Source organism: Lipotes vexillifer, unplaced genomic scaffold (genome assembly GCF_000442215.2).
Source record: "Lipotes vexillifer unplaced genomic scaffold, Lipotes_vexillifer_v1.1 scaffold19, whole genome shotgun sequence".
Classification (NCBI taxonomy): Eukaryota; Metazoa; Chordata; class Mammalia; order Artiodactyla; family Lipotidae; genus Lipotes; species Lipotes vexillifer.
In genome coordinates, this window is record NW_006793856.1 from 591448 (window position 1) to 615414 (window position 23967).

General features: G+C 37.7%; 1 protein-coding gene across 1 annotated transcript in view; it reads right to left on the reverse strand.

Annotated features, from left to right (window-relative positions):
* MYCBP2 (MYC binding protein 2) overlaps window positions 1-23967 on the reverse strand; it is a 280943-nt gene that overhangs the window by 229472 nt on the left and 27504 nt on the right. The window contains exons 2-4 of the mRNA XM_007466789.1: window positions 18953-19028; window positions 9662-9877; window positions 2074-2227 (exon numbers count right to left, since the gene is read on the reverse strand). Of these exons, the coding sequence (XP_007466851.1) occupies window positions 2074-2227; window positions 9662-9877; window positions 18953-19028 (446 nt within the window). The remainder of the gene's footprint in view (window positions 1-2073; window positions 2228-9661; window positions 9878-18952; window positions 19029-23967) is intronic.

Below are 23967 nucleotides of genomic sequence, written 5' to 3' on the forward strand. Positions count from 1 at the left end.
ATCCCACATGCCGCCGAGCGGCTGGGCCCGTGAGCCATGGCTGCTGGGTCTGCACATCCGGAGCCTGTGCTCCGCGATGGGAGATGCCACAACAGTGAGAGGCCCGTGTACCGCAAAAAAAAAAAAAGAAAAAAAAAAGAGAGAAGTCTGATGTATAATAATCATCAAGCTATCCCAACAATAAAAGAGATACAAATATACATATATTTTTATGAGTAACATGAAAAAAAGCAATGTGGAAAAAGTGTAACTAATGTGACTAAACATTAAATCAAAGGAAAAAAGAGACAGATTTCAATACAAATTCCGATTTAAAGAAACAAATTACTACTTACACCTTTGTGCCAATTAAACAAAATAAAAAGTATGAAGTGCTGATAAACGCCTGAACAGAAAAATAAGTCAAAGCAGTGAAGAGATCAGAAAGGTAAGCATTGGAAGGATAGAAGAGAGACCAAAGACAGTATAGCAGCATTTGAAACTGTTAGTAATAAAAACAAATTAATCAGGAGACCTAAGTTTTGACAGAAAGAAGACGATTAAGCTAAAGCACATATTATAATTTTAAAACCCAGTATTAAGAAGAAGATCTATTTTGAAAAGAATAAAGGAGAGGGAGTATTTATGTATAAACTGAATATAAGAGAAAGTATACAACAAATGATAGAAGACAACAAAATGGCAGAAGATCTAGGAGGAAAGCAAGGATTAGCATGTTGTTCAAAGTAAGATACAGGATATACTGTTTTAGTGGATATTTTAAATACTTCAATTATTTGCTAATTTACAAACCAGAGCTAAGGTTAACTAGCAAAATATTCTTAAATAAAATTAATTAAATCTTCAATAAAATGCCATGAAGTCAAGTAGTACATCATAATAGTAATCGATCACTGGTGCTACAGTGAGAATAAACAAGGTGCCTGCTTCATAACATATGCAGCTTTATTTGGTAGTAGCATTTCATAACATGGTGAATTGGGGGGCTGTTGCTGTTTTTAAAAATCCTCAGCTTATTTTCATGGCCAGTACTCCCCCCACCAACTAAAACAAAGCAGTAACAAAACAAATGGAACACAAAAACTAATCACAATACATGACCAAAAAAATAACAATCTGACATGTAAATTAAAACCATGTAATTACGTTCTCACATGTGGGTCTAACATAATCCAAATAGCCAAGTAGAGAAAAAGGACCAAACTCTAATCCAGACCAGCAGTGTGGTCCTCAGACCAGCAGCATGAGCATCAGCATTACCCAGAAACTTACTCCAAATGCAAATTCTCAGGTCCCATCCCAAATCTACTGAATCAGATACTCCACACTTAGGGCCCACATACATGACTCAAACAAGCTAATGCTTGAGATTTAGAAAACTCTAGACTCTTTGAAGGCCCACAGTTAGCATCAGAGAAAAGCAATTAGCCTTCAAAATTAAGCTTCCATCTGTATTTCTCTTCCTTAAGAGTCCCCATCCTGCTTAGAGGATTATGTGTTGAGCCTAGGTCACGGGCATGAAAGGCAGGCATTCGTAAAATTCAAATGCACTTTACAAAAAGCAAACATTTTTACTTAATGGAAGTTGTTACTAATTCAAAAGCTTGATCTTTAACAAAAGTAAATTTTTATTTATCATGAACGCAAAATATCCTCTCTGTTTAGAAACTAATTGTGTTGTTTTGGGTTGGTAGTATTTGTTCCCTCTTTTCCTACTTTTTTAACTCTCCAAAGTAACATGTAAAGTTAGACAAAGTCAATGTTAGCTATTCTGGCCAAAGGTTTATTAAGAATGATTTAAGTTCATAGTGACTGTAAGGCCTGAGGATTATTTCTGGGTTCCAAGAATTTATGTTTTGCTTTTCCCCATCATAATAATCAGGAAATGACTGTGCATGAACTATAACTCTTAAATCCTAACTCCAGGGGAACACAGCAAAGTAACTTAAAATTTATACCCCTGCTGTTTCAGCACCATAAACAAACAGAGATTGAATTACAGGCTGCTGTATGTGCTCCATAAGAGAAGCTCTTTACATTTAAAGGCTTCATTCAATGTGCCTAAGCTCTTACCTAGGACCTCGGGTGGCTCTGACTGGAGGCCTTCTGGCTGCTGACCCTGAAGCACGTTAAGCAGGGCTTGGAGACTCCTGAGGCACAAGGATGGATGAGAAAATCGCGTCTCCTTGATCAATTCAAAAACTTCACAGAGTCCAACCTCAATGATCTATTTAAGATGAAAATAAAAATTATACTTTATAGCATGTGAGCTAATAACACTTCTCAGGCAGTAAAATCGGTACAGCTTACTTCCACAGCAAATGAGTAATGGTACAATATTTTAAAGGCAAAAAAGTCATCACATAAAAAAGAGTAAAACCCAGTGTGTTTAATTTCAAGATTTAGAAAATCATCTGGTAACACAGAAGGTTAAAAAATAGTGGCACTCCCAACACAGCCAAAAATAAATAAATAAATAAATAAAAGGAAACAGTCAAACTGTTAAAAAAAAAAAATAGTGGCACTACTTAAAAAGTAGTTTCAGGATAATGAAGCCATAATAAAACATCATGAAAATGGTTTAACAGTGAACTAGGTACTAGACTGCATTCACTCAGAACAAAATAAACTATTAATTTACAAAGTTCATTTGGCTGTTCTCAAGTCAAAATTGGCACTCTTCTGTTACGTTGTTACTTATGACCAGAAAAGAAGGCAATATAGTACATATGGTGAAAAGATTAAAAAAGGAACTTTTCATCTTAGCCTTTCCTATATGGCACACTCACCATATTATTATTTGTAGATGGTGTCCCTTATTCTTGTAGGATTTATCACAAAAAGAATTAAAAACTGCCTAGCTAGACTATCATGGCTATTTTTACTTTAATTATCTTATTCCTCATCAGGACCAAGAAAAATATAACTCAGTATCTAGCAAAAGATAGATAAATCTGTAACTAAAGACTGAGACAGCAAATGTGATGAATTGGTATAAGAAAATACTTTCAGAGGGCTGACAGAACAATAGACAATGCAATTCCATTTCTCAGTCAATGCCAACATTTTGAAAAGGAAATGTGTAAGATCTTCTCAAGAAGTGTTAAATTATTTGGAGAAGAAGTAAGTAACAGAAAAAGTTAAAACTAGATTAATTAGTAGAAATGCATCAAAGCATTATTAATTCTATTGAGCAAAACAGAAGATATTCTCTCTGCTGAGATCTGTACATTAATTCATATATTATATAAACATTTTAAGTACTTATTTTGTACAACTTGCTACAGGAGATACGAGATATATTATGCTAGACCTTGTTCTCTAAGGGTTTATAATCTAACAGAGTAAATGAATCTTATATATAATGCTTACCCAGTCCAGACCTCTTTTATAGCACTTATGATGTTATAGTGTGACTATTTTTGTTTCCATTTTCCCAACTAAACTGCGATCTCCTTGTGGACACAGAGTATATCTTAACTAATATCTCCCATGACTATCCCACTGCCTGCACATGATAGGCAGACAACAAATATTTATTTACTCTCTCAGCTGTGCGTTAAAAACCACTGCAACTTGTCCGACAAGGGTTAAATCAACTGCAGGCAAGTCAGTTGCAGTTCTGATTACCATCTGCAAGGTTTCTGAAGAATACAGATATGACTGAGAAGTCAAAATAACTAATAGGACTGTCTTTAGAGAAGTCATCTAAAATCCTAGAATACTTGATTATAGCTAAGATTACAGAAGTGCTTGTATAGAGTTTCAATTAATTAAATGGAAATGAAAACTTGCCATTTCATATAGTTTATTTTCCTGAAACAGACTAGAAAATAAAAACATGCTGTCCAAGATTTCCATCTGTTTATGTCCGTACAGGAAACAAATCTGAAGTCAAAGCTCTCCTGAGTACAATACAAAAGTAGGGCTCTATTCTCAGGCCAGTAGGAGACTACTCTATCCATCAGTCTTGAAGATTGCTTACTCTACCACTACCAATCATGACTTTTCATAATTCAAAGAATTCTTCACGGATGACATTTTTGGCTAGGGTTTCTTTTTGTAAGTAGATTCCTATAGCAACAGAGAAAGTATTGAACCTTTGCAAAAACAGTAAGGCTACTTACTGAACATATTCCCGAGCTGTCTCTCTAATAAGTTTAAGGTATGATAACAAATGTATGGTAACAGGTAACTCAGGTGGGCTGCCCAGGAGCAGAGCACTAGATGGCTTTCGTGAAAAACACTCATAAAACGTTAGTCAAAACGATCAAAACAAGGAATTACCCGTCTGTCTAGGTTAACCACTGTGATTCTCGCTTATCATCTGTATCTTAGTTTGGTGTGGATTTTTTTTTTAATAAGGGGGAAAATGAATTCATTTCCAGAACTGTGATATGTATTCAATATACAACAAAATAAAAATCAACCTCAAGTTTTCCAAGCATATTTAGCTTTGAATCATTGAGCAAAGGAGCACAACATGTTGTGAATTAAGACATTTTTCTGAGGTTTGGCTAAGAGTATTTTACTATATGTACAAACTTTGAAATTGCACTTTACACTTTGAAGCCTGTCTTATAGTCACTGAGAACACACTGTATGTCCTCCCTCAATATTATGAAGGAAGAATATAAGGACAAAAAAATATATAGTACTACAAATACAATATGATTTCATTTGTGCAGAAATAAATATATTTTTAATGTGCATATACAAAAATGTTTACAGTGGGTATTTTTGGTTAATAGGATTTTAGAAATAACTTCTAATGTAAAATTTTCTTTTCCTCTTTATAAAAATGTTCTCCATTTTTTCAAATTATCTACATTGATTATGCGCTGCCTTTATAAATAGCAAAATAAATGATTAATAAGTTTGACTGCTAAATAGAATAGTTCATTATAATAAGATAACACAATAAGCACTCAATACGTGCCACGATAAACTATAACTAACCACCAAACACACGGTCTTCCACTTCTCTTCAGAAAATAGTTTTGTAAAGTACTGAATGTTATCTTTACTGTTGCTTTCAAACAATTAAATCCTGAAAGCTCTCTATTATACTTGAAGGAACACAAAACCCAAATAATTAACTGGTACAGCCAGTCCAATGTCACTGTTGAGAAAAGTGAGGCAAAAACATATTTGGCCAAAAAAAAGAAAAAACAAGTCTTCTGAGGTTTTATTTTTCTCTCCTCGAATCACATATTTCCAAAGGTGGCATTATTATTTCACTAACAAACAATAACATAAGCGATACATCATATTTAGATTTAATATTAATAAACTCTGCCATTAGAAATTATATCTTCTATTAAAAAGTCCTAGAATCAGTTCTAAGACTTACAGAAAACATTTGAACAAGCTCAAAAGGAAACCAAAAGTAGATTTACATACTACTACAGAGTGAAGTACACTGTCTTTAAAATTTTCTTCTCTAAATATTTGGTAGAGACATCATTTACAAATAATAAAAAATAAAAATCTAGAGAGGAGTGAGAGGAGGAAGAAGAGGCAACAGCAACAGACGCAGCAGAGGAGGAAGGGGGCGGGAAGAGAAGAATTCTGCTCCTCAGAAGATCCAGGTGTGAAATGTCTAACCTCCTAGCCTCTAACACACAAATTTATCTACGACTTCTACCACCTTCTTCCCTTCTCTTCATACCCAGAGGAAAAAGTGCTCTTACAACTTTTCAAAGCTAATTTAGTTTTTAAACAACGTTCTTGATCTTACCTACTGTTCCATCTCTAACAGAATTTTGTGTCAACTTCTGTCACCACACTAAGTCCCAAAACTGTATGCCTAGCTGGGACCTTTCTTTTGAACTTCAATCTTACAAAGTGAGCAACGGACATCTCACGGCTCCTTCACACTCACTACGGCCAGAACTAAACTTAATCATCGTTCCAACAAAGCACTGTTTCTCCTCCAGTTGTTTCTCTTTAAGTAAATGGCATCACCACCTAGAAACTTAAGAAATATTTTTACATTCTACCTTCTCTTTCAGCCTTCATAACCAACTAATTAACAATTCCTGACAATTCTACTTCCTTAATATTTCTTTTACGCCAAACACTGCTACTACCCTAGTTGCATCCCCCATGAACACTTCAGACGACTGCAATAACTGCCTCACTCACTGGTCCCTCTGCTCTAGTCTCCCCACCCTCTAGTAGATCTGCCTTTCCAGCACCTGAGTAAAATACAAGTCTGATCATAATCTTTTGCTAAAAATCTTTCATGTTTCCAAGTTACCAGACAAAATCTGAAAATGGCTGCATGACATTTAAGGCCCATGATCCCGTTCTCTACTCTTGCCCTATTCAGCCAGTCCACTCTAGCCAAAGCTGACCGCCTGTGCTTTTGTAACGATGCCATTCTCCCTGCCTGCGGGTGCATCTTCAGTCAGTGCTACGTCCTTACTCCACCGGGCTCCACTATACCTTGCACACCCCTATCAATCCTTAGGGCACTGGACATGCCTGCTAGACATAACTTTCTTTACGGTGGGGATTGTTTCTCATCATTTTGTTCTCAGGGCCTAATAGAATGCCTGCTATAAACTGAATTTACTGAATTAAGAAGTATATAAATGAATCTGTGTACATCTACATCTTTTAACAAAATATGAGGCATGACTAGCCTCAAATAAGTGTGGATGGGAAGTATGAATCCTAATATTCATATTAGGATTTTAATATTACTATTAAAAAATTATGCAGCTATGAAATTTGGAGCGCTTTAGAAGATCTGGAAATCAGATAGTGAAAGACAGTTTGAGCTGGGTAAAAACTGTTTTTGGTAAGAAAGGTGTATTTTTAAGCGGGTGGGGGTAAGAAAGTACTATTTTAAATGATTACTGACCTGCAAAAAACAAAAAGCAAAAAAATCTGACAAGCAAGGTCTAAATCAGAGTCAAAAACAATTTAACTAACTTTTAAAAGTCAAGAAGGGAAAACACAGAATTGTATCAAAATACCTTGACAACAAATAAAAACTGTCTTCATTATGTGAAATAAAAAAGAAGCAGGAGAGCAAGAAACATCTGCAAGAAAAAGGAAAGTGACAGCCACACATTCAGGAGGAGCAAGAGAGAAACAACAAAGAAAAGGGAGGAACTGACATGAAAGAGCATCTGGAGCAGAGGCACAGAAATGGTCAAAAGGAAAAGAAAAAGTCCACATTTCTCACCTGCTCTCACACTCCCATCACCTCAAACCCTAAAGGCTTCACCTCTTCTTCTGTGCCCTGCAAACTGCCGCCTAAGACCTGAAAGTTTCACTCCCTGCCCTGCCCCCACCCATGGCATTCTGACTACCTCTGCATAAAGGCATCACATTGCTCCTTCCTCTCTGATCTCACTGATTGTCTAGAGGTTTCATTTCCTTGGATATGAAGTATTTCTTAATAAATTGATGAGTTCCCTGAAAACTAATGAAATTCATTTGGACCTACACATTTTCCTGTTTGCACCCGATACTTACAACTACAGCTATCATTTATTGAGCACACGTGCATTTATTAACTCTGAATCCTCACTACTACCTACGAGATAGGCATTATCCCCATTTCATAGATGACAAAACTGAGGCAGAGAGAGGTCAAACAACTTTCGCAGCATCACACAGCTAGTATTTTTAATGGCAAGTGTTTGAACTCAGGCAGTTTGACTCTACTTCCCATATTCATTACTATACCCTGTTTCCTGACAGGTCAGTACTTGATGGAAAACTCAATATTAATTACTTGAGCTATTTGCTTTTCTTCTACTTTTCTTTTAAAGATTCCTTTTTGACTCTGCACCTTTTAACTCTGTTAATCATGCTAAAAATTCACTGTCTTAAGAATGATATTCACTGTATCATTCACTGTATCAATAATCATAATAATAAAAATCATAATAATAATAATTAATCATTCACTGAATAATTCACTGTATTAAGAATGATATTTTATTTCTTTAATACTCATTCATCCTGATGTTTTAAAACAGTCTAAGAATCAGTTGTTCTTGATTGTGCAGCATCTTTTAAATTGACTATACTTTATTATTCAAAATCTGCATACCTGTGTGAAAGGTTTCTCTGGGTCTTTATTTTCCTTCCTAATGTTGAACCTAAGCTGAGTGATTACTATAGTACAGTGGGACTCACCCACACACAGAATGGAATTTTTGTAACAAAAGTATACTTGATTCCTTCATATCCCCATATCCTAACTTAACAATGTATTTTTCCTCAACCTCCCCTAATTAAGCATAAGAAATCAGAATTAGAGACCATGCTCTTTACCTGGAGAAACTTATATGGAAAAGATGAGCCTGTTTGTTTTAAGTTGAAGAAAGAAGCTAGTAGAGAAGGTACAGTTAAAGACACTGGAGAGAAAACAACTAAGGGGAAAAGGGTCCCAAGAGGAGATAAGGACATTTGAAGGTGGCTGATTAAGAGGCTGAGGAACTTCACAAAACCTCTACTACTCTATGAAACAGGAAGCAAGTCAACTGCTGAGAATAAGGTGAGAAGAACCTGACAGTAATGATAAAGGACAGTGGTGAACTTATGAAGAGCCACCATGAAATGTACAAAATAAACAGATCAGGAACACAGCCTCTATCTGGCTGCTATTTCCAAGTAGTAAAGTAAGTATTCACATGATACATTATGTATGCATATAAAGAAGTTTTCAAGGCACAATTTTAAGGTATCCACTTAGTAAAAAGACAATATACACGAATCATTTATGATAAAGGAAATCATTTCAAAATATCTGTATTTAGAAAAAAAACAAATGCATAAATCATTTATAATAAAGGTACCATTTTAAAATATGCTTATATTTTTACCCATTCTTTTGTTAGAAATACTGACTACACATACTATATAGAAAAATACACATATAAAGTAACATTATAGTCTTAAAATATACCAATGCTTAACTAGAACAGAGTACCTTAAGAACAGTTTGTTCTACTTCAATACATGTTTCTATAACACCAATTAGATTATACGCCTCTGGTAAATATGGGAGTGATATCAGAACAATGCAGAATTGGTTCATATGTAATTTTTTTCCTAGGCAAAGGGAGCCAGGATAGCAAGAGTACAATTAACCTTATGCAGAAAAGGCAAAAGCTCTCAGCTCAGCTGCTGCACAACCAGGAGCACTTCTAACTCTTTAATTTTCAAGGAAAATTAAAATGTATACCTGTACCCAGAGGGAGGGATGTGTCCCCAGCTTTTCGTGGCTCTTGGCTTGTAGTAATTTGCACTTCCTCTTGTGCCCACCTTAATAGCAGCTCACTGGCTCAGAGTTCCACTTCCATCTGCAATGACTCAGTGCCCGCAAGCCACCATTTCCCCTCTACTGCTTTTGTACATTTTTAACAGCCCCTGTAACAGACTCCAAGCCACTGAACTCCCTTCCTATGCTTTCCAAGTACTCCCCACTGAGGTACCAATTGTTGACTTTGTTAGCACTCCAATTATAAAGTTGCATAAAGTTTTCCTGATCTAGCTCAAACCTATTTTTACCCATAGGCTCTGTTATTTTCAGTGTGCAATTTTATTAAAAGCAAGGCATTTTAGCAATGCAAACATATGTATTAAAGCCCAAACACCTGTAGGTTATGCATCAAAGTGGACCTTAGTGACTTACCTTTGGAAGCTTGATAGGGGGCTCTTTGGATTCTTCCTCTTCATCACTATCTGATTCTCCACTCTGCACAGAGTTCTTAGATGCAGCTGCCAACGATGTTTCCTTTTTCTGCCATTCCAGAACGCAATGGCGTACATTGCAATAAATATTAAATGCCGAAGGATTGCTATGTAGTTTGATATCTGGTATGATTACTGTATTCTCCAAGTTTTCAGACTGAAATACAGGATATAATATTTCAATTTTATATTCCTTTCCATCATCATCAATTCTCTTTTTAAAAATTAAATATTAGACAGGCTAGATGATTTGCAGAAGTCACATAGGTGATACAGCAATAACCAACCTGATAAGGGCTGGAAAGACACCAGCAAAAAACTCATCAGGACTACCCTTTTACCCCACAATAGGAAAAGAGCCAACAAAGCTCAACTGCTGGATTCAAAGGATATTCATTTGTTGCTTTTCTAAGGGACACCAGATGTACTGCGGAGTCTCAAAGGCCTACTAAAAATGTTGAATTACATTTTAATTTCTTTCAAAAGTAGATATAGGGCCTTAAACAGAAATGAGGACTAAGAAAATAAATAAATAAATAAACCCTTAACTTTAGTCAATTCTAATTTCATTCTCATTCAAATAATGGTAATGCTAAGAAAACTACAGATTATGGGCATATGCTTTCTGAAAGCTCTCTCTTAGCTATCTGTCTTAATAAGTACTACAAATCACATGTTTGGTACTTTAATTGTTAAAGCTAAATGCTCGGGAATTCCCTGGTGGTATAGTGGTTAAGAATCCACCTGCCAAGGCAGGGGACACGGGTTCAATCCGTGGTCCGGGAAGATTCCCACATGCCACAGAGCAATTAAGCCTGTACGCCACAACTACTGAAGCCCACGTGCTCTAGGGCCCACGTGCTTCAACTACTGAAGCCCGCACGCCTAGAGCCCATGCTCTGCAATAATAGAAGCCACCGCAATGAGAAGCTGTGCACCGCAAAGAAGAGTAGCCCCCACTCACTGCAGCTAGAGGAAGCCCATGCACAGCAACGAAGACCCAACACAGCCAAATGAACAAACAAACAAAAACAACTAAATACTCAATTTGTATTTTGGTCCAGCATTTTATTCATCAGACTCCAACCACATTTTTGAGATCAACATTTACATCATAAATATACAGAACTAGTTTAAGATAGTCTACAAATGCAAATCCCAACAATTAGAGTATGTCCAACAAGTATCCAAGATAAATAAAATGACACTTTGAGTACCAAGAACATTTAGTCTCAAAATTCTACCCTTCTTCCATAAATAATTAGGGAAAAAATTGAGTACTTCTTGTTAAATCAAAGTATACTGAAGTTAACTGACATATAACATGTAAATATGTCTTCCAGAGATATTAAAAACAAATATTAATAATTCAAATCCAACAATACTCTTAAAAAGATGATACATCATGATCAACTCAAAAACAAGGATGTACAACACTGGAAAAGCAATCCAAAATCCACACCAACAAAAGTAAGAGAAAAAAATAAATAAGACACTGTAAATAAACATGGAAGAAGCATTTGACAAAAATCAAATACCCATTCATGACAAAAGCCTAAGTAAATTATGAACAGAAGAGAATTCCAAAACTGGATTGAGGGTATGTATGAAAAACACACAGCTAACAGTAAAAGACTGAATGCCTTCACCCTAGATTGCAAACAAGGGAAAGATATCTACTCTCAGCAATCAGACTCAACAATGTGCTAGATATGCTATCCAGTGCAGTAACCCAAGAAAAAGAAATAAAAGGTATAGTTAGAAAGAGAACATTATCTCCTAGAAATCAAATGTGTTTATTTGTAGGAGACATAAAAAAGAATCTTAAGTCTGCAAAAAAAAAAGTCACTAGTAATAATGTGTGGATTTAGCAAAGTCACAGGGTACCAAATAAATCTATAAAAATGAATAATATATCTATATCCTAGGAGTAAACAATTAAAATATGTAGTTTTAAAACTAGTAGCAGTAAAGTTACAGACTGGGAGAAAATGTTTGCAAACCACGTATCTGACAAATGACTAGCATCCAGCATATATAAAGAATTCTCAAAACTCAGAGAGTAGAAAACAAACAAGCAAGCAGCCCAATTAGAAAATCGGCAAAAGACATGAACAGACATGTCACTGAAGAAGATATACAGAAGGCAGATAGCACATGAAAAAAAGTTCAATATCATGAGCCATTAGGAAAATACAAATTAAAATAAAATGAGATTAGTGCACACCTATCAGAGTAAAAAATAGTGACACCAACAAATACTGGTGAAGATGTGGAGAAACTGGATCTCTCATACATTGCTGATGGGAATGTAAAATGACACAGAGACTAGAAAAAGTACAGCTTTTTCTTGGAAAATTAAACATGTACTTACAGTAAAATCCAGCAGTTGCACTCTTAGGCATTTATACCAGAGAAATGAAAACTTATGTTTATACAAACACCAGCACATGAATGTTCATAGAAGCTTTATTCAAAATAATCAATGAATTAATGAATGAAGGGTTAAGCAAACTGTGGTATATCCATGCCATGGAACGCTTACTCAGCAATAAAAGGTGCAAGCTTGGTATATGCAACAACTTGGATGAATCTCAAGGAAATTATGCTAAGTGGAAAAGAACCAATCCCAAAAGGTTACATACTGCATGAGTCCATTTATGTAACATTCTTGAAATGACAAATTACAGAGATGGAGAACAGATTTGTGGTTTGCAGAGGCTAGGGAGAGGGTGAGGTTTGGAGGTGTCTTTGTTTATACAAAAGTAGTACAATCGTGCCTTATGATGAAACTGTTCTACACCTTCACTGTAGTAATGGTCACAAACACCCACACATGATAAAACTGCCTAAAACTAAATACACAAAAACAAATGAGTGCATGTAAAACTGGTGAAATCTAAATAAGATCTGTAGGTTCTATCAATGTTGATTTCCTAGTAGTGATATTTACTATAGTTATGCTATACCTTACCAATGGGAGAAAATGGGTAAAGGGTACACAGGATCTCTCTATATTATTTCCTACAATTGTGTTCACATTACAATCTCAAAATTAAAACAAAATTTTTAAATAATAGCATTTACAAAAACATCGAAAATATATAATTATTAGTTAAATTTAATAAAATTATGTACAATCTCTGTTCACTGAAAACCAAAATAATGTTGCTCAGAGAAATTAAAGAAGACAAATAAATGGAGAGACCATGTTCATCAATGAGAAGATTCCATATCATTAAAATGGCAATTCTTCCCCAAACCTATATTCAGTGAAATCCCAATAAAAATTCCAGAGGCTTTCTAAAAATGGAAATTTACAAGTTGATTCTAAAATTTATATATAGAAATGTAAAGAACCTAAATTAACTATAGCAATTTTTTTTAAAAAAGACCACAGTTAAAAACATATGACGTATTTCAAAACTACTGTAATGAAGACAGTACAGTACTGGTATAAAGGTAAACATATAGATTAATTAAACAAAATAAATTCCAGAAATAGGCTTAAACAAATACAGTCACCTGATTTTTTACAAAGGTGCCAGGATGATTCAATGGGAAAAGATGTCTTTTTAAGAAATGATACTGGATCGACTGAATACCAACATGTGAAAAAATGAACATCAACCTTTATCTCATACCATACACAAAAATTAACTTGAAATGGATCACAGACCTACAGGTAACAGCTAAAACTATAAAATCTGTAGAAGAAAATCTATGCTTAGACTTAGAACACATGAATCATAAAAAAAAAATATCAATTCGTTAAATTTATAAAACTTAAAAACCTTTGCTCTTATAAAGCACTCTACAAAACAAAAAAGGCAAACCATAGAAGAGGAGAAATTATTTGCAACACAACTGGCAAAGGACTTTGATCTAAAATGTATAAAGTACCCTGAGAATTCAATAAGAAGACAATTATAAAAAGGGGAGACAAGTTGAAGAGATTTCACAATAAAAAGACATAATTGGTGAAAAGCACATCACGTGATGATTATGATGCTCACAACATTAGTCATGAGAGAAAAGCACAGTAAAACACCAGTGAGATACCCCTATATACTTATCAGAATGACTAAAATTTCGTGTAACACTCTTATAGAGTGAAAAACAGTGATATCTTTTCAGGAGTATTTTTTTTCCTAGCATACAAACTTTGACCATAATTATTCCCTAGGAAATAATTTTAACTGCTTTAAAATCATTCATTTTCATCTATGATTCTAAATGCCCCTTTCTTTTACAAAAGAATAAAATTAATGTATTAAAAAAAAGAATGACTAAAATTTGAAAAGCTAACAAGATCATGTGTTTGCAAAGATGTGAAGCAACTGGACTTCTCACACACTACTGGTGGAACAGTAAAATGGAATAATCATTTTGGAAACAGTTTTCAGTTTCTCAGAAAGCTAAACATTCATCTACTATGCCACCTGTGAAGAAGAGTTAACACTGAGTTAACACTGCTTACTCCTTGTATTTCTCCAAGGGAACCATCACTGCCCCCTGGCCAGTACTTAGGAATGTGGTCTTTAGAGTTTCCTTTCTATTAGGTATTGATGATTTTGTTACATACTCCTAGAGCAACCATACCCACTGGCTTGTCCGACTGCTTTGCAGAAACGTCATGACTGACGATGTGAACTCAAGTTTCACTTGCTATGGCTGGCTGCATATCAGGATGTGTCTATGTGACCAGATCCCCATAAAAGTCTCAGATCCTAAGACTCAAACGGGCTTCCCTGGACAGAAATGTTCCACACGTATTCCTGCAGTTCACCACCAGAGAGAAATCATGTCCTGTGTGCTCACACAAGGAAGGACTAGGAGGCCTAGGCCATTACTCCCTAACCACCAACACATTTATTTTTCCTGCTGTTTACTCTGTACTTTTTGTTGTAATAAATCTTAGCCATTACTATAAATTGCTTTCGAGTCTTATGAGTCCTTCTGGCAAATCATTGAAGAAAACATCACTTAATCATCCCACTCCTAGGTATTTACCCTCCCCAAAAAACAAAAACTTATACCCACACAAAGACTAGTACACGAATTGTTCATAGCAGTTTTATTTGCAAGGGACAGAAACTGGAAACACCACCAAAATGTCCATCAACAGATGAACAGATTAACAAATTGGGATATATCCAAACAATGGGATACTAATCAGAAAAAAAAAAGGAAAGACTATTAATATATACAACTACATCAACACAACTCAAAATCATTATGCTGAGGGAAAGAAGCCAGATACAAGAGTATACCCAGTATGTTCTCATTTATATGAAATTCTAGAAAATGAAAAATAATCTATAATGACAGAACGTATACCTGTGGTTGTGTACAGCTAGGGCTGTAAGGAGGGATGGAATGCAGCAGAGGATGAGGAAAGCCTTGGGGATGATGGAAAATTTCTAAACCTTGATTGTATCTTTCAAAATTCACTGAATTGTACACTTTATATCCCTGTCTCAGGTTTTACTATTAAGGAACCTGATCTAAGACAGATACATTTGGTAGCAGGATGCTGAGGAAGTTTCCTGTGTAATGGATTTGACTTCTCTTATAAGGCAGTGAAGTCATTTGCTGGAGAGCAGAATTTATCAGAAGTTTGAGGAGAGTGGCAAAGGTCTGAAATAGTCACAGGAAAATTGCAAGAACTATCTAACCAGAAAAAACAAGAAGACAGTCTGGCTATGGATGGTCCATTTGATACTGGTAATCATGAAACTATACTAGTATCAGTAAATTCTTGTTTAACTCCTTTTAGCAGTACATGGTACTCACCTGCAGGGTAAGAGGGAAAGATGGCTGGATTTGTACAGGACTGTATCTACCCCCTAATCCCTAGAACCTGAGAATATGTCATCTTACACGGCAAAAGGGAGCCGGCAGATACGACTAAATTAAGAATTTTGAGATGGGGGATTATTATGGATTATCTAGGTAGGCCCAAAGTAATCCCAAGGGTCCTTATAAATGGGAGAGGGTGGCAAGATGGAAGCAAGCACAACCCAAAGAATGCAGGCAGGCTCTAGAAGCCAGACAAGGCAATGAATTCTCTTCTAGAGCCTCCAGGAAGAATAGAGCCTTGCTGACACTTTGATTTTAGCCCAGTGAGATCCATTTTAGACTTCAGACTTCCAGAACCATAAGATAATTTGTATTGTTTTAAGCCATAAAGTTTGTGTAATTTGTTACAGCAGCCATAAAGAACTAATACAGGAGATTAAGCAAGAGTTTTTCTAAAAATACTGTAGTATCTATACTGGATAAGAAGGAAAGTAAATGAAGGAGATGGATAATGGAGGAATAGAGGGGTCAATGACAGCAATAAAGAAGGAGATGAAGAAGTACAGCTAAATGGCATTTTAAAAATAACTTTTATAAAAAGAGAGTGGATAAAAAATACTCCAAAAACAGTAATAGAGGGCAAAGAGACTAACACCACCATTTTACGAGCAGTAAATGTTTCTTACTCATCTTTGCATCCCAAATACCAAGCATAAGGCCTGCACAGAGTCAGTGTGCAATTAAAGTCTGAGGTGTAAATGAAGTTTTTTATATCAGTCTTATCACAAGCTGCTCCTAAAAAAGCAGATATAAAACCTGAAGGCCGACAGAAGAAAGATGAATTATGAAGGGAGCAAAGCTAGTTAGAGACAGAACTGAAGTGGAAGAAAGAGCCTGACGTCCCGTATCTTCCTGGATATCACATGCCACCACTTTTAGGAAAATCAACAAATGAAACCTTAAAAAGGGCTTTAAAAGATTTTCAGTATTCCCATATTCCAACTCTGCACACAGCAACAAAAAGTGGAAAAGGGTTAGAAGTAGTAAATCTGAATGACTATTTACTTGTTAAAGGTTTTCACATATTAAGTATAGTAAGAATGCTTTCCACTTCCCTCTTCTGTCCCCAAAACAGTAGTACGACGTGATATAGTGAACATATATTATTTATCTGCCCACCCAGCAACATTTCCCTTAGGGCAACCACCCCTCCCATTCCACGTAGCCTGCTATAGGGTGCTCACCTATAGTCCATCACAAGGTTACAAACATAACTCAGTCTAACCAATCAAAGTACCCCATCTTCCAGGTCAAAGTGAAGGATGCAGGTCAATCAAAAACCCTATCTAAGATTTCCTGCCACAACTAGTAGAAGAAATCACCTTTTGCTTAAAGAAAATAAAGCTGGAGCTGCCAGCAGCCTTAGTTCTCAGCCACAGGCAACAAACCCACACTCAGAGGAAAAGAGAAGCAAGAAGATTTGATGACATTATTATAATCCCTGGGTCCAACTGATCAATTCCTTGCCTTATCCTTCTATTTTTGGTTCACCACTTTAAAGGAAATTTCTCTCAGTTACAAGAGCAAAAATACTCATTAAAAGTGCAGGAGGGGGCTTCCCTGGTGGCGCAGTGGTTGAGAGTCTGCCTGCCGATGCAGGGGACACGGGTTCGTGCACCCGTCCGGGAAGATCCCACGTGCCGCGGAGCGGCTGGGCCCGTGAGCCATGGCCGCCGAGCCTGCGCGTCCGGAGCCTGTGCTCCACAACGGGAGAGGCCACAACAGTGAGAGGGCCACATACCGCGAAAAAAAAAAAAAAAGGGGGGCTTCCCTGGTGGCGCAGGGGTTGAGAGTCTGCCTGCCGATGCAGGGGACACGGGTTCGTGCACCCGTCCGGGAAGATCCCACGTGCCGCGGAGCGGCTGGGCCCGTGAGCCATGGCCGCCGAGCCTGCGCGTCCGGAGCCTGTGCTCCACAACGGGAGAGGCCACAACAGTGAGAGGGCCACATACCGCGAAAAAAAAAAAAAAAGGGGGGCTTCCCTGGTGGCGCAGGGGTTGAGAGTCTGCCTGCCGATGCAGGGGACACGGGTTCGTGCACCCGTCCGGGAAGATCCCACGTGCCGCGGAGCGGCTGGGCCCGTGAGCCATGGCCGCCGAGCCTGCGCGTCCGGAGCCTGTGCTCCACAACGGGAGAGGCCACAACAGTGAGAGGGCCACATACCGCGAAAAAAAAAAAAAAAGTGCAGGAGGGGGCTTCCCGGGGGGCGCAGTGGTTGAGAGTCCACCTGCCGATGCAGGGGACACGGGTTTGTGCCCCGGTCCGGGAAGATCTCACATGCCGCACAGCGGCTGGGCCCGTGAGCCATGGCCGCTAAGCCTGCGCGTCCAGAGCCTGTGCTCCGCAATGGGAGAGGCCACAACAGTGAGAGGCCCACATACCGCGAAAAAAAAAAAAAAAAAAGTGCAGGAAACAATTGTCTCTAGAACTTAAATATGATATACAACCCAAGCTAAGTGACTGTTTCTATAACCAAAAGTGGAGCTCTTCAGAAATCACAAGTATGATTGCTCTTGTCCTCCTGTCTAAGCTTCTTACTACTGTTCATTAGAAAAGAGATTCTTTTACAAAAAGTGGTATCTGGTCCCTGAAAATGTTTAAGAAAAAATTAGATGGATTTTATAGAGAAGATATCTGCATTGGGTAGAAGAACAGATCCTTGATCTCTAAGGTACCACCTAATTCAAATATTCTCTATTGCCTTTTTTTTGTACAGCCACCAACAATCTAAAGAGGCTCAGAACAGACAAAAGTCTATAGATGCACCAAGATACTCTCTAATTCATAATGTATGCACAGGTATGAGACAAACCCAAAACCAAGTCCCAACTCACAAGCCAATTTTACTCAGTTTCTAGTACATGTAGTAAGAGTGAAAAAAGAGGAGAGAAATAGATATCTTCCCCCAAAGGACTGATCAAAGAAAACAAGAATAAATAATAAATAATTTTCAGCACCCAGATAATAACTTCCAGGTTGCTGGTCAAAAAAATGCCAAAGAGGTGAAACTAAACAGTGTGACCAAATAATAAGGGGTTTTTAAAAATTACTTTAGCACACAGAAATAAAATGGTTCGCTAATTACACTCATACCTTATTTTTTTTATTGAGGTATAGTTGATGTACAATATTATACAAGTTTCAGGTGTATAACACAGTGATTCACAATTTTTAAAGGTCATATTCCGCTTATAGTTATTATAAAACACTGGCTATATTCCCTGTATTGTACTATATATCCCTGCAGCTTGTTTATTTTATACATAGTAGTTTGTACCTCTTACCAAAATTAAAATTACCTTTTTAATTTTGGCATTTTAATTCAAATTAATATAAAAGTCCTTATTCCCTATAAATTGCTAAGTTTTACCTTGCTTCTTGTCTTCACTTTTGATTTGCTCTTCTGTTTTCTTTTCAACTTCTTCTTATTTAAAATTTTCTTATTCCTAAAAATGTAAAAAAAAAAGTAGAATAAAAGAATTATGGAAGTTCATATTTTAGAACATATAAAGCTATTAAAAATAGGTACTTCCAAAACAGATGAATAATTCTTGTATAAACTTTCTATGAAATAATATACTCCAGATGTACATATAAGATACTAACATACAATATAGCTACTGACATGACAGCAAAATACTGGATAGCTAAGAAATACACATTATTTTTTAAATGTGAATTCTGCAAATACTTTTATAAAATTTAAAAATTGTAAAAAGCCATCAAATGAAATTTTTAAAACTTTATTCAACAGTGGGGCTGCTAATAAATACCAGTTGTGTTCCCTTCCCAGAAGTAGTAGTAGTCAGGGCTACAGTGCAAAAAGGGTCAAGAGTCCATTTTTACTAAATTACTACAGGAAAACCCCAACTCATACACTTCTCATATCCAGCAGCCAGTTTTTCATAACATCACAGCCCTAAGACCAAATTATTCTTTAAGCAAAAGGAAGCCCCTGAATGACTTTGAGAAAAGTTTTTAATGTGGCAAAGAATAAGAATTAATGGAAGAAACCCAAATCGAGGAAAATGTATTTTCATCTCATTTAATATTTTTTTTACATCTACCATGCTGAAGTGCACACTGCTAGGTACGAAAGACATAAGATGAAAAGGACAGTTCTTTTCCTCAAGGAGCTCAGAGACCTGGATGAAAAGCACAGTTTAATGATCCAGCAAAAGGATGCTACTGCTATAACAAAGACAAAAGGTGAAGCAGAGGAGGAAGAGGAAGAGGAAAAGGGAAGGATTTGCAGAGAAGGAGAAGGGAGAGACTCCAGATGCTACAGAGGTCAGGTCCTTAACACCTGGTAACTAATGTAGTGGAAGCTGTGACCAAATAAAAAAGTCGTAAGGCTAGGTCACTTGGAGGTAGGGATGTCATTCACAAAACAGGGAAGTCAAGGGGAAGAATTAGTTTGCAGAAGGAAAAAATGAGTTCGATTTTAAAAATGTTTGACTTCAAGACACTAAAATGTCAACAAAATACACATGAACAAGCATATGAAAAATTTGTCCTTGACACTATCTTCAGCTTCATACTTTAAACAAAAAAATCACAAAATCTTATCAATTATATCTTGTAAACAGTTCTTGAATCTATCTACATCACCTCTACTGCTGATATGCTAATAATGTAAGTAATCCCTACCTCCTGCCTGGACCACTGAGAAAGCTTCGTAAAAAAGCTTCATTTCTGCACATCCACGTCTGCCCCTCTTCAATCCATTTCTCGTATAAGCACTCAAGTCAACTTTTTAAAAAACAAATGAATAGGTAATTCTCCCATTACACTCTATTAATATATTCTCAGTTCTCTTAGATAAAGACCAAAAGCACTGACGTGGTTTAAAAGATCCTCTACTAACATCTGACTTCCACCAGTCTCTCCCACCTCATTTTGCATCCTTCTCCAACTTGTTCATCACATTCCGGCCACAAGGACTATTCATTCCGTTGTTTGAACCTGCTAATAAGCTCCTTAGCAGCTTTCTCTTAGGGGCTTTTTCTCCCTCTTCCGGGAATTCTATCCCACATCTCTTGCTAACCCCTATTCATCTTTGAGGTCCCAGTATAAGTGTCACTTACTCAAGAGTGTCCCAGACTAGGCTAGTTTCCCTAACATCCGTTCTCATTTCATCTTATATTGTGTCTCATTGTGTAACCTACAACTGTATGTTTGGAATTACTTGTTTAATGCATCACTCTCACCAAGCTGTAATCTCCAAGAGTGCAGAGGCCAAATCATTCTTGTTCACTGCTCCAGCCTCTGTGCTCAGAAAAGTACCTGAAACAAAGTACTCAACAGTACTTTGAGAGACAGAGAAAATGGGAGGAAGGAGAGAGGACAGGGAGAAGAGAATGAAGTTCAGAGCTATAACTACCAGCCTTACTTAGAGAGAAAATTAAGCAGAGGGCCAAGGATGGACCCATAGATACATCAATACATTTAAAGGCTATCTAGGGGTTGGCGGCGTGAACACAGCCTGCAGGTAGTTAGTGCACCACGGCTAGCCGGGAGGGAGTCCGGGGAAAAGTCTGGACCTGCCGAAGAGGCAAGGGACTTTTTCTTCCCTCTTTGTTTCGTGGTGTGCCGAGGAGAGGGGATTAAGAGCGCTGCTTAAAGCAGATCCAGAGACGGGCGTAAGCCGCGGCTAAAAGTGCAGACCCCAGAGACGGACATGAGATGCTAAGGCTGCTGCTGCCGAAAAGTCTGGCCGAAGAGGCAAGGGACTTTTTCTTCCCTCTTTGTTTCGTGGTGTGCCGAGGAGAGGGGATTAAGAGCGCTGCTTAAAGCAGATCCAGAGACGGGCGTAAGCCGCGGCTAAAAGTGCAGACCCCAGAGACGGACATGAGATGCTAAGGCTGCTGCTGCCGCCACCAAGAAGCCTGTGTGCGAGCACAGGTCACTATCCACACCTTCCTTCCGGGGAGCCTGTACAGCCCGCCACTGCCAGGGTCCCGGGATCCTGGGACAACTTCCGCGGGAGACGCACGGCACGCCTCAGGCTGGTGCAACGTCATGCTGACCTCTGCCGCCGCAGGCTCACCGCGCACTGCGTACCCATCCCTCCCCGCGGCCGGAATGAGCCAGAGCCCCCTATTCAGCGGCTCCATTAACCCCGTCCTGTCTAAGTGAAGAACAGACGCCCTCCGGCGACCTACACGCAGAGGCGGGGCCAAATCCAAAGCTGAACCCCTGGGAGCTGTGAGAACAAAGAAGAAAAAGGGAAATCTCTCCCAGCAGCCTCAGAAGCAGCGGATTAAAGCTCCACAATTAACTTGATGTACCCTGCATCTGTGGAATACATGAAGAGACAACAAAACATCCCAAATTGAGAAGAAGGTGGACTTCGAGAGCAAGATTTATGATTTCTTCCCCTTTTCCTCTTTTTGTGAGTGTGTATGTGTATACTTCTGTGTGAGATTTTGTCTGTATAGCTTTGCTTCCACCATTTGTCCTAAGGTTCTATCCGTCCGGCTTTTCTCAAAAAAAATTTTTTTAATGATTATTTTTTATTTTAATAACTTTATTTTATCTTACTTTATTTTATTTTACCTTCTTTCTTTCTTTCCTTCCTTCCCTCCTCCCTCCCTCTCTCCCTCCTTTCTTTCTTTCTTTCCTTTCTTTCTTTCTTTCTTTCCTTCTTTCTTTCTCTCTTTCCTTCCTTCCTTTTCTTTCTTTCTCTCTCTTTGTTTCTATTTTTTCTCCCTTTTATTCTGAGCCATGTGGATGAAAGGCTCTGGGTGCTCCAGCCAGGAGTCACTGCTGTGCCTCTGAGGTGGGAGTGCCAAATTCAGGACACTGGTCCACAAAAGACCTCCCAGATTCACATAATATCAAACGGCAAAAATCTCCCAGAGATCTCCATCTCGACAACAACACCCAGCTTCACTCAACGACCAGCAAGCTACAGTGCTGGACACCCTATGCCAAACAACTAGCAAGACAGGAACACAACCCCACCCATTAGCAGAAAGGCTGCCTAAAATCATAATAAGTCCACAGACACCCCAAAACACACCACCAGACGTGGACCTGCCCACAAGAAAGACAAGATCCAGCCTCAACCACCAGAACACAGGCACTAGTCCCCTCCACCAGGAAGCCTACACAACCCATTGAACAAACTTTAGCCACTGGGGACAGACACCAAAAACAACGGGAACTACGAACCTGCAGCCTGCAAAAAGGAGACCCCAAACACAGTAAGATGAGCAAAATGAGAAGACAGAAAAACACAGAGCTGATGAAGGAGCAAGATAAAAACCCACCAGACCTAGCAAATGAAGAGGAAATAGGCAGTCTACCTGAAAAAGAATTCAGAATAATGATAGTAAAGATCCAAAATCTTGGAAATAGAATAGATAAAATGCAAGAAACATTTAACAAGGACCTAGAAGAACTAAAGATGAAACAAGCAATGATGAACAACACAATAAATGAAATTGAAAATACTCTATATGGGATCAATAGCAGAATAACTGAGTCAGAAGAACGGATAAGTGACCTGGAAGATAAAATAGTGGAAATAACTACTGCAGAGCAGAATAAAGAGAAAAGAATGAAAAGAACTGAGGACAGTCTCAGAGACCTCTGGGACAACATTAAACGCACCAACATTCGAATTATAGGTTTTATGGAAGAAGAAGAGAAAAAGGAAGGGAGTGAGAAAATATTTGAAGAGATTATAGTTGAAAACTTCCCTAATATAGGAAAGGAAATAGTTAATCAAGTCCAGGAAGCACAGAGAGTCCCATACAGGATAAATCCAAGGAGAAATACGCCAAGACACATATTAATCAAACTGTCAAAAACTAAATACAAAGAAAGCATATTAAAAGCAGCAAGGGAAAAACAACAAATAACACACAAGGGAATCCCCATAAGGTTAACAGCTGATCTCTCAGCAGAAACTCTACAAGCCAGAAGGGAGTGGCAGGACATACTGAAAGTGATGAAGGAGAAAAACCTGCAACCAAGATTACTCTACCCAGCAAGGATCTCATTCAGATTTGATGGAGAAATTAAAACCTTTAAGACAAGCAAAAGCTGAGAGAGTTCAGCACCACCAAACCAGCTCTACAACAAATGCTAAAGGAACTTCTCTAGGCAAGAAACACTAGAGAAGGAAAAGACCTACAATAACAAACCCAAAACAATTAAGAAAATGGGAACAAGAACATACATATCGATAATTACCTTAAATGTAAATGGATTAAATGCTCCCACCAAAAGACACAGACTGGCTGAATGGATACAAAAACAGGACCCATATATATGCTGTCTACAAGAGACCCACTTCAGACCTACAGACACATACAGACTGAAAGTAAGGGGACGGAAAAAGATACTCCATGCAAATGGAAACCAAAAGAAAGCTGG